The 12,463-nt window shown below is 40.1% G+C and overlaps 1 protein-coding gene across 4 annotated transcripts in view; it reads left to right on the top strand.

The window, feature by feature from the left end:
* NFIA (nuclear factor I A) overlaps positions 1–12,463 on the top strand; it is a 386,737-nt gene that overhangs the window by 315,375 nt on the left and 58,899 nt on the right. For all 4 annotated transcript variants that reach the window (XM_007978527.3, XM_007978532.3, XM_007978531.3 and 1 more), the window contains one exon: positions 11,750–11,928. In XM_007978527.3, coding sequence (XP_007976718.1) covers positions 11,750–11,928 — 179 coding nt within the window. The remainder of the gene's footprint in view (positions 1–11,749; positions 11,929–12,463) is intronic.

Here is a 12,463-nt window from a genome sequence, read left to right as displayed (position 1 = left end):
TCTACCTGCTCATGTTGGTCCAGAAGGAAGAATGTGTTCCCCCTCTCGGGGAGAAGCCACATTTGCCTAGAGGAGATGTGGTCTCGGGGACGTGAGCAAGCCCAGTTACCCCATCCCCTTGCTCTTGTACACTTGGAGCCACGGGAGAACCTTTCCAGTGGAGCAAGCAGCCCCTCTTGCATAAGGGGTAGCCCGTTAGCCATGATCTAGGCTTTGCTCTGATCTGCCTTCATTCAGGCATGGTTCTTCCTAAGGCGATATGCACCTTTGTTGTTTCCAAGAATCTGTTGTAAGAGTCAATTTGGCAAATAATTATTGGGCGCTTATTATCTGCCAAGCACTGTGCTGGGCCCTAATGAACGAGCTAGACCAGCCGGTCCTGCTCTTCCAATCTAGCAGAACAGACAGATATTAGACAAATGATTACACCTGTGATGAGATGAATATGCAGGGAATTGAAGAAGATGGAGGAATACTATAGCAAGCTGTTTGAAATATCTGTGGAGATTTGGATGCACTTATGTCAGGATGTAAGGGTCCTCTTTGTTGGTATGAAATATGAATTTTTAAAACTTTGGTGTCCCTGAGGGATATGTCTAGATCTTTCTGAATCTCCAGATTCCTGAGTAGCATAATAAAAGTTGGTGAATTGTCACATACCAGGTAATGAACGGTAGATATGTTAACACATATTCGTTCTAGTGAAAGATTCTTACAAATGAAAGAAACCCAACCAAATTGCTTTACCATTCCTCTACTCCCCCAAAAGCAAATAATGGATTAGTTTATGTAACTGAAAAGTCCAGGGGTATATGGCTTCAGGTAGAGATGGAGTCAGGTGTTCAGATGCTACCTTCAGAAAGCTCTTGCTCTCGCTCTCTTGCTCTTGCTCTCTCTCTCTCTCTCTGTTTCTCTCCCTCTCTCTCCCCCTTTTTCCCCCTCTCCCCTCCCCTACCCCCCCCACCCAGGTCTGCTATTCTCTGTATGAGCTTTATTCTTAGGCTAAATATCCTCAGGCTGTGGCCCAGATAGTGTGAGCAGCTCCAGGCTTAATTTCCACCAATTTAATAATCCCAAGAGAAAAAAGAGCAGCTTTTCAACAATAGATCTAGGGAAGGGCCTACTCCTGGATGCTTATGATTCTGATTATCCGGGTTTGGATCATTTGCTCACTTTTAAAACAACCCTTATGTTTAAAAGACAACGGAGTGCCTCATTGGTGTGACCCGGCTTCCCTGTCCACCCATGGAGTCAGCGGGTTAAGTCAAGTCCACCCTAACCACATAGGCTGAGGCTGAGGGACAGAGAGTTCCCCAAAGAAACATTAGAGCTCTGTTTCCAGAAGAAGGGGTGAAGAACTGCTGGGCAGGCAAAAATAATAGCTACCCACTGCAGGAGATAACAGAGCGCTGGCCAATGGGCTCAGCTTACTCACTAGCTGTAGCTTGTTCCTGCAGTTAGCATTTGCAGAGCACAAGAAAAACCCAGGCCTGTTTGTTCGTGCAGTAGACCCCCAGGGTAACTTGAAAATACTTCGGCTCTTGATTCTCAGTTCTCTGGTGTTGCCTCATTGCACTGTATAATCCAGATTACTTTTCATGTATCTCAATTTATTCTAAAAACAATCCTAAGAATATTAAATAACCCAGAGTCTAGCATACTGTTTGGCACGTAGTAGATTCTCAACACATTTATTGAATGAGGCACCTGTGTACATTAATTCTAATCCTCAGAAAAGCCTTTTAAATTGCTGTTATTCTTTCTTTTTTTTTTTTTTTCCCAAGACACAGTCTTGCTCTGTTGCCCAGGCTGGAGTGCAGTGGCACGATCTTGGCCCACTGCAACCTCTGGCTTCCAGGTTCAAGTGATTCTCCTACCTCAGCCTCTTGAGTATTTGGTACTATAGGTACATGCCACCATGCCCAGCTAATTTTTTGTGTTTTTAGTAGAGATGGGGTTTCACCACGTTGACCAGGCTGGTCTCAAACTCCTGACCTTGTGATCTGCCCACCTCAGCCTCCCAAAGTGCTGGAATTACAGGCATGAGCCACCATGCCTGACCAATTGCTGCTACTATTTAAAGACAAGAAAATGTAGGTTTGGAAATGTTAAATAACTTTGCCCAGGTTAACACAGGGAGTGAATGATTTTAAAGCCAGAAGAGTCAAGGTCATTTTGTAGTAGAGGAAACTAAGGAATATAGGAGGCTGGCATCTTGCTAGTCGATACCCAAGCTGGAATGAAAACTTGGTCCCCTGACTTTAATCACTAGACTGATTTTTCTGTTGCTTATTCCATTCCTTCTGTGAAATCTACCCACAGTAGGATTAATCCTCAAATCCTATGGGATGAATTCAGAAAGATACTTCGAGTTCAGGAGGATGCCTTGAAAGTAGTGTTTGGCTGGTAGCAGTGGCTCACACCTGTAATCCCAACATGTTGGGAGACCAAGGCAGGTGGATCGTTTCAGTTCAGGTGTTTGCAACCTGCCTGGGCGACAATGAAACCCCATCTCTACTAAAAATATAAAAGTTAGCCGGGCATGGTGGCACATTCTTGTAGTCTCAGCCACTTGGGGGCTGAGGTGGGAGGATTGCTTGAGCCCAGGAAGCAGAGGTTGCAGTGAACCTAGATTGCATTGCTGCCCTCCAACCTGGGTGAGAGCAAAACCCTGTCTCAGAGAGAGAGAAGGAGAGAGAGAGAAGGAGAGAGAGAGAGAGAGAGAGAGAGAGAGAAGTAGTCTATGCTTTAGTAATCATGTTGCATGGAAATAGAGGCTTCTATTTCAGTATAAATCTGACAATTTAGTGGAGAGAAATGCTGCAAAATAACCTATGGCTTTATGTTCGTTATGAGATTTGCTTTTTTTGTCTGCTTATTTCCTGTTGTGTGTGTGTGTTTAGTTTTTTTGTTGTTGTTTTGTTTTGTTTTTAATGCAGGGAAAGACTTGCAACAGCCCAGATCCAGCACTTGGTCGTTATCCAAGAAGCATCTGCCTGGATCTTGTTTTTTGAAGTCCTCTTTCACAGGACTGCAGTTTGTAATTCCATTTCACTTCCAACAGGTCATTGGATGATTCCCTCCCTTTTTATGTTAATCTCTGGAATCATTCAATCTATGGTGGTTAGTTTTCTTCTCAAGTAATTGTTTTGATTTGTTTTTCATTCTTCATTTAGTCTCACAGTAGTATCGCTTACATGTTACGTAAAAGTTCAAGCTCCCTTCATGGAACTGGATTCTTGTCAACTTTGCCTATTAAACCATCACTCTAAATATTTCCAATAATCACAGCTGTTGCGTGGCGTTTGAACACATTTCACATCAGCCATCATGGAAGCTTAGGCAATTAGTGTGAGAATATGGTCAATTTCGATTCAAAGAGGCCCTGTCAGGACAAAGGCTGGGGCTCTATTTCACAGAGCTTAAAGTAGCACACTCAGGGTTTTTTAAACTCTAACTATTACAGTCTCCCCAAAGGCAAAGTATCTTAAAGACTGAGTCTAGATATACCGTATAACTTAATATCTCATAAACATTTTTAAAATAATTTCTTTTAAAAGGCTTCCTTATTTCAGATTTTTAGATTTTAATTTTATTTTTATGGATCAGTTGTACTATTTGTAAATGTAATCTCAGAGACTGAATTCTATACATCCAGTAGGGCTTAAACTAGATGAGCTTCAGAGAGTATTTAGTTCAAACTGCTTATTGTGAGAAGAGAGACCGAGGGAGAGAGAAGCCACCCACATTTATAATATGCCAGGTAGCAGCAGAAACTAAGTTAAAACCCAAGTCCCTTTATCTAATCTGAAAATATTCCTAAAAAAATGTCCTAGATCTTCTGAAAAGCATTTGTTTTTGTTACTGTTTTTTGTTTGTTTTTTGTTTTTGTTTTGTTTTAGATACAGGGTGTTGCTCTGTCACCCAGGCTAGAGTGCAGTGGTATGATCATGGCTCACTGCAGCCTCAAACTCCTGGGCTTAAGCAATCCTCCCACCTCAGCCTCCAAGTAGCTGGGTTTACAGGCACCTCCCACCACACCTAGCTACATTTTTGAATTTTGTGTAGAGATGAGATCTCACTGTATTGCCCAGGGTGGTCTCAAACTCCTGGGCTCCAGTGATTCTCCTGCCTCAGCCTTCTGAGTAGCTGGGGTTACAGGTGTGAGCCATCACACCCAGCCAAAAAGTGTTTCCAGTAGTCAATATGTATTAGATTTCTGATAAGCAAACTCCCAATAACTAAAAAGGTGGGACTTTCTAGAGAAATGATAGAGATTTCCACTATTTCCATGTTTTGGGAGGCCATGCTCAGAATGTGGTGTGGTGGGAAATGTGCCTGGGGCCAGGCACAGTGGCTCATGCCTGTAATCCTAGCACTTGGGGAGGCTGAAGCGGGTATATTGCCTGAGCTCAGGAGTTCAAGACAACGCTGGGCAACATGGTGAAACCCTGTCTCTACTAAAAAAAATACAAAAATTAGTTGGGCGTGGTGGCAGGCACCTGTAGTCCCAGCTACTCGGGAGGCTGAGGCAAGAGAATTACTTGAACCCGGAAGGCAGAGGTTGCAGTGAGCTGAGATTGTGCCACTGCGCTCCATCCTAGGTCACAGAGTGAAACTCTGTCTCCAATAATAATAATAATAATAATAATAATAATAATGCCTGGTTGGCAGGGGCCTACATGGTGAAGAGGGAGGTCAGTGTGGACACTCAAAGATTGTAGGTCTAAGTAAAAAATAGCATCTAGAGGGAGACGGCCCCATAGTTCTAAGCTTCTGGGTTAAGTCTCACAGTCTGAAATGTTCAGTAAAGGCAGGGATTCACAGTATATTTGGTCAGCAAAGACTCTTTATCGGTCTAGGTCTTTAAAGAGCTTTTATCTTTACTTAGATATCTATGGTATCTATGATTATTAGGTCAAGATTGTTGCTACTGCTATTGTTGCTTTTACTTTTCATTTTTTTGTTTGTGGAATTATTTTCAAGACCCTCATGTCATATCCATACTGATAGTATATACTATTTTATCAATATTTATGTACTTTTTTGTCCAAGAGACAGGCAAGCAACAAGTACCTCTTGTTCCACCACTCCTTTCTTTCATGTATTCTACAATCAGAACAGGTCCTAGCACACAGGAGCAAATTTCAGTTTATTCAGTTTATTGTCTATCCCATTCTTGTCTATGATAGTACTATCATACTAATAAAAGAAGATAATGATCACTTAATTGTTTGGTGAGAAACTGTGCCATGTGCCTTATATACATTGTCTCATTTAATCTTCACAACAGCTCTGTGAGGTATTATTAGCCCCATTATACAGATGCCAAAACTGAGTTATAGAGAAGCTCAGCAACTGAAGCATAGCTCATAAGTGATAGAGCTTAGAATTTAAACTCATGTCTATCTGACTCCAAAGCCCTGGTCCTTATATTATACTGCACTGCTTTTCTGAGTCATATTTAACTTAGAATTATACACACACACACACACACACACACACGGATGTGGTCAGCCAGCACAGACCAAGGCATGTTAAGTAATGGTGAAGACAGACAATCAAAAGGCTACCATGGAGAGCTAATGAGATATCAGAAGCGACCAGATTGCTTTGGAAAGCTTTAGAAAGCTGAGGTGGAAGTAGTAGTGATTGTCAGGTGTCTGACTCACAGAGCACGGCAGGTGCTTGGAGAGTGAACAAAAATGTTGTGGATCTGGAAAACTATGCCTGGGCCCGCAGCTCCAATAACCCTTTGCCTGTATTTGAAAATAAAGTTTTATTGGAACACAGCCACACTCATTTGTTTATGTAATGTCTATGACTGCTTCTGCACTGTAGCAGCAGAGTTGAGCAGTTACAACAGAGACCATATAGCCTGCAAAGTCTAAACTATTTAGTATCTGGTCTTTACAGAAAATGTTTGCCAACTCCTGGCCTAGCCAGGGCCTTGAGCAACAAAGGTCTTGAAGTAGCTAAAATTGATCTACATAAAAATTTTAAAAGACTTTGGCCTTTCATTTTCTTGTGTGGGCCTTTCTTTTTCTTTCTGTTTTTCCAAAAGACATTAGAATTTGATCTCTTAGAAGATCCTCTCAATTCAAATGGAATAGACTCTATCAACCGTCTTGGAAACTAACCGTAGCATAAAGTTACTTTGTCTGGTAGCAGTAATACAAAAATACTGGTGTTTTGCAAGCTATCAAGCAATGTCATATATTTCTCTCAATTGACATATCCGGGTCCTTTCACGTGCATGTTCGTGATGTTAAAAGATATGTACCAAATGTTTTCAAAAACCTTGGCTCACCTTGAGTCAAAAGCTTTGTTATTTAGAAAAGGCATCACCTCTTAAAGGTTTGAAAACCATTGCCAATTCTTCTTTCCTTGTGTCTCTGTTAAAATAAATCCCATGACTCCAAACTTCTCAGCTTTCATAAATGGCAGGCCTGATTCATGCATGATTTATAAATTAGGGCTATGGACCATTAAGATAGATTTCTCAGCTTTAGGTAGGGTATAATGGTGTCATGTAGTGTGGTTTTCAATTTCTGAAGAAGCAAGGTACATAGTAGTTGACAACCCAAGCCATTTTTAAGTTCTATTTACCCTTATGGAAAGCTTCTTTTGTTTTTTAAGTGGAATATTTTTCTTCGATTTTCTTTTCCTTTTGAGGCTTTGCCTCATTACAAATTTTTACTTCTAATTATGAGTAGTCAAGAGTTCTTAATACCACCCTTACTCTATGGAAATAGTGACTTTCATCTAAAGAACATGTTACTTCTGAAGACAGAGAAGGTTTTTCTTACAATGGCGCTAATAGAGAAAAAGTGTTTGGAATCTCACCTGTTGCCACTGCCTTTGTATTGATTAACACTGAGACTGTGAAGTGTTGCAGATGCCAGGGCTCAGGAGTGATTCTTTGCTCTTGTGAGGGAAGAAGCCTGTATATAACACTGCCTTAAGACTACACTGCACCTGAAGGAGGATTAGATTTTATTGTTTGTGTTGCTCTCTTGACAGCTTTTCTTTGGAGCCTCCCATAGAAGAGAGACTGGGATTTAAAGGCTGATGCCAGAAAGCAAAAGCTAATGTGAAAAGAATCCAAGTCTCTGTCCAGTGTGAGAATCTGCAACGGTTCATGGACAAGGAATAAAGCAATTAAGGCAATGTCAGGGTTATAATACAGAAGAACATATTTCAACCCGTAAAATTTTGGTTTGAGGGAAAATGTGTGAGGGTTATTAGAGTTCTTGGAGGTTGAGCTTGAGAAAAACTACTGGAAATACTGAGAGATTACTTTCTCCCATCTCTTTTTCTTCCCTGAGACTTATAAAAGCAGAAAAATGCAAGATTCCAAGCTTGTCTGGACACAGCTCCCTGATACCATCTTATTTCATATGGCCCACACTTAGATGTTCTAACTAGTTCTGACTCCTCTTAAGAGCACTGTGTGTGTCTACAAGACCTCATCCTCATCGTGGACTCTCAGACCAAGAATCACTGGTGGTATTATAGAAGCCTCGCAACATATCCAATAATACCATAATGATCTTGATCTCCTTTCTCAGTCTTCATAAATTCTGCTTTTAACAGAAGAAGCATTTTTGAGTTAAATATGTATATGTATTTTTTCAATTGTTTGAATTTTTAACTTTTTTTCCTTCAAACTAAAACCAAGAGAGGATTTTCAAGAACCGGTGGGCTGCTGGACTGGTAGGGAGGGGAGTGAACAAGTAAACCAACCTGACTGACCTGCTTTCTTTTTTTTAAAGTATGCAGTGATACGATCATTCGGTAAGAAACAGCTGAGTATTACACCTTTGGGAAATTCTGGCTCTCTGTTTCTTTCATTGTGGCTACTTTGTTCAGGATGTGTAGGCAGTGCCATTGCAGCCAGAGAAACCTGATCATATTTCCTTCCTTCCCATCTTATTTGTATTCTTTGTGAAAAGCCCAAGCAGTTGTTTTAAACAAGTCTGGCCACTCGTTAAAAGTTTGAACTAGTAGTGAGATCCATCAGGAGTGAAGTGTTTCTGACGCTTTCTGCTGCTCCTGGCCTAGGGTACTAAAAGTATGAGATGCCAGAAGCAGCCAATTTTGTAGTGTCTTTTAATACACAAAATTGTATTAACATCAACATGGATACAGATGGATGCACTGCAATAAACTGTAACCACTTGAGAAAAGCCTTTATTGACTCTCAAGTAAATAATGCACATTTTAAAGGATCTAAATATGCATTTACATAATGTGCTATAATTTTTTATCGTGTCAACTACTCACATGCACACATCCATAAGACATGTTTTTCTTCGTCAAAAATCTGGACTCATACCGTTCTTTGTGCATTCCATTAGCATCATGCCAAATTCATAATGGTAGTTTTTTTTCTATAAAACCTGATCTGGCCATCTCAAAATATGTTCGATGAATTTTACTCTTAAATTGATTTAACCCCAATGGCTCTTTCTAAAATGATTTGAGACAAATAAAAACTTAGGTACAGTAAAAATATCCAAGAAGAAGAGAGAAAACAAGAAATAGGAGAGAAGAAAAACAAAGTTAGGCAGGCATTGATGAAATCTTAATTCTGAGTTTCAGTGGGTTTCATTGTCTGGTAGACGAGGAGTATAGCAGGTTATCCAGAGAAACAGCATCTATTTAATAATAATTACTAGAGCTTTGTGATGTCAGTAACGTAACTATTTTCTGTTTGAAGAAATGAAGGCTCAGGATCTGGAATGATTTCTTCCAGTTGCACAGTGAACTGACAACTGAACCAGGAAGTCCAAAGCATGAGAAAGTAAGGGTTGCAAAAGATGACACTTTAAACTGCAGACTCAGCAATTGCCTAATTTGAAACTACAGGCTAAATGATTTCCTGGTATTAATTAAGAATTGATTCTTATAAATCAGTCATTGTAGAATTAATTCCATATAGTACCATATGTTCTTGTGTTTGTGTTAAACTCTATTCCACAAGGAAATAGTGAATAAATTGTTTTTAGTAAAATAAAGAAAGGAAGGTCTAAATTTAAGTTGCTAATGATTGTCTTTTAGGTATTTAACGACAACAAAATGAGAGAAAGGATGTTTATTAACAGTTAATGGGGAGATGACAGGGTGCTTTTGAGTTATTTCTTTTGTCTCATTTCTTTAAAGATCAGTTCTGCTTGATCTTTGCTCAAGTGAATTTCTTTTTTGAGCAGCGTTCTCTGTTGGCCACCATGATTTCGTAATCTAACAATTTCCCATCACTTTCCATTGAGCACCTGAGGCAGCAGCACTTTATCTTCAAAGTCAGCCTACCAGGGGCTCTTGGCAGCAGATCGACACCTTTGTGTTTGACACCCTGCAAAAGTTGAGTGTTTTGTTTAGTTAGGCTCAGTATATCCTCAGCCTAGTTTGGGAAATACCACATTCTGTCCTTAACTAGTGACTGTTCCATCAGATGCAGGGTACCGAGTGAAAGTTTCTTGCCACCAGCAAGGAGGACTGTACCATGTTAGATGAAAAAATTCCTTTGATTTTTTAAAGCCAGTAGCATAATTTGCAGAGTAAGAGATGACCAGAACCATTTAACTTTTTAGCTTGTGGGTTTTAACTCAGCAACAACAATAGATTCCAAGATTTATCATTCATTGTAGGAAGTCCTAAGTTTTGCTCATTTTTCTTTTTTTTTTTTTTTTTTTTTTTGAGACAGGGTCTTGCTCTGTCACCCAGGCTACAGGGCAGTGGTGCGATCTTGACTCACTGCAAGATCCACCCCCCAGGTTCACACCATTCTCCTGCCTCAGGCTCCCGAGTAGCTGGGACTACAGGCACCCGCCACCACGCCCAGCTAATTTTTTGTATTTTTAATAGAGATGGGGTTTCACCGTGTTAACCAGGATGGTCTCGATCTCCTGACCTCATGATCCACCTGCCTCGGCCTCCCAAAGTGCTGGGATTCAATGCATGAGCCACCATACCCGGCCAGTTTTATTCATTTTTCTAAAAGCTCCCTGGTTCTTGGCCAGGTGGAAAAACCGAGTTTTGGTTTTGGCAAATTTTATTCTGTTTAATGGTATGATTATCTTATTAACCTCTGTTTAAACTTTCAGTCATTCACTGCATATTCAACAAATATTTATTGAGTGCCAGACTCAGTTCTGGGGATATTGCAGTGGGTGCAAAAGCTATTTACAAAGATGGAGAAGACTGGGAGAAGCGTAAGCTTGAGAGGAGAAGGTAATGAAAATTCTGATTCAAATAGGCTATTTTTGAGAAATCCTCAATTGTATGACCGAGGGCAAAATCTCATCTGTTTCAGCTCAGATTTGTTTCTTAAGGCCATAGTAGGAGCCTATGAATATTTATTGGGCAAATTAAAGATTGCATGAATTAAAGGGTTTCATCAGACCACCTGCAAGACGTGGATTGGAAAGTTGCTTTCACTCCAGTCGCCTATTTCCAGTCTTTGAAAACTACAGATGTCACTCTGAACCCCATAGTATGAGCCATTTCAGTCATGAGTCAGAAAGTGCCCCAATCATAAGGAAATCCCGGTAGGGAACAACGAACCCATGTCCAGCAACTAATACAGATGCATTCATTTTTACAGCCCTTACCCATGCAAGTGGGATAGTGGTAGAAGTGGTGGCCTGTGTTACTGGGTTTCTCTTCAGTATTATGAGTCATTCTTGGTATTAGAAAGGTCTTATTTTCCAAAATGTGGACATTCCTGTGATTTTTAGTTTAAAGATTTAAACTGAAGAAAGTAAAGTAAAGATAAATACTCTCATCTCCTCTAATTTGGGAGAGGTTTCTCTGGCTCTCCTTGAGAAGTAAGAGCTGCTATCTTGGCTTGACTTAGTTTGAATATCTTCAACCTTCCCATGCACTGCTCTTATCCTCCAGCCAGTTTTATCAATCATCCTTCTAATTCAAGGGCAAAAGTTCTCTTAGAGAAGTTATTAGGCACCTCACATAAGTTTTTTTTAATCTAATGTAATCTTCTTGTTCTCATGAAATTTACCAGGGTTCAAATGTAAGGGAGTAGTAGTTGTCTGAGTCTTTTATCAGTTTTTGTGGGCACAGGGCCAACATTTTAGCAGGGGCCACTGCCTGCTTACCCTGTGGGTTCACCTGCTCTAACATATATGCATTTCTGAGTTTGGCTTTGAAATATCATCTGAAGGCGACATAAACCATCCGTGTAAAGTGAGGCACCCAAATTGCATGGGTTCATTAAGTGATCATTTACTACATACTTCAAAAAATTTTCATCCTGAATTAGTCCCTAGAAATTTCCTTGAAAGGGGTATAAGAGCTTTAACAGTGAATTATTGTCTATGGATAGCTCAGCGTGAAAGGGGATCCATATGTGCAAACTAGAATTTGTCATATGTAATGTCAGTTAAGTCAGGTCTAATCTACCAAATACATTTTTTATTGCTTGCTTCATTAAAAAAGCTCTTAAGGTAATGAATAATCTTCAGCCTCACCAAGGATTATTAATGCCTTTATAACTCATGTCCACTGAAAATAGAAAGACAGCTTGAAACTCTACCCTAATCTAACCTCCATGTTTGTCTTAGAGCCATAAGGAAGAAAATCTGTCAGACCTATCCAGTGTTAAATTCAGTCACATGAGCAATATTGTGACTCAGGCCAGGAAGAGAAATAAAGGAGGAAGTTGAATCGGGTTCAGCTATGACAAAGCAGGTCTTTCTTTTCATAACCCTGATGTTTTCTTTTCCTGCAGCAAGTCCGCATGCAACACCATCGACTCTTCATTTCCCGACATCACCCATTATCCAGCAGCCTGGGCCTTACTTCTCACACCCAGCCATCCGCTATCACCCTCAGGAGACGCTGAAAGAATTTGTCCAACTTGTCTGCCCTGATGCTGGTCAGCAGGCTGGACAGGTGGGGTTCCTCAATGTAAGGAAACCTCTTTTTTTTTTCCATTTCTTTAGAAATGTTAGCCGAATATAAAAATAACAAGGGGAGACCTTATGATCATGTGACATTGTGCTCTAATGTTGTGCTGACTGACTGCAGACAAATGTCATATTTATTCTAGATTGTGGGAAAGTTAATTTGGTCTAAGAGTGATTAGTCAGGGTTTAAAAACAGTGTTTGTGTTAAGTTTGCAACTGTCAAGTTTATGGATATAAATCAGCTCAAGGGTGAACTATATAACCTTCTAAGTTCTGTGGGCTGATCATTCCACCTCGTGCATTCTAACCCCAGGGCTCATACAGTTAACAAAATAGAAAGACCAAATAGTTTTAAATAATGATTTGGGGCGGTAGAGAGAGGTAGGGAGATGAAGGGGACAGATGTTTCAGATCAACTAAGTTGATATTTTTGAAAAATACAGTCTTCTAACACTTTAGATCAAGTTGACCAGTACTTGAACTCAAGATGCTAAAAGTACAGTTTATTATGGTTTGTTATTTCTGCAAGTCATTAT

Source organism: Chlorocebus sabaeus, chromosome 20 (genome assembly GCF_047675955.1).
Source record: "Chlorocebus sabaeus isolate Y175 chromosome 20, mChlSab1.0.hap1, whole genome shotgun sequence".
NCBI lineage: Eukaryota > Metazoa > Chordata > Mammalia > Primates > Cercopithecidae > Chlorocebus > Chlorocebus sabaeus.
The sequence above is the reverse complement of the archived record's forward strand: the minus strand, read 5'-3'. Positions and strand labels throughout refer to the sequence as shown.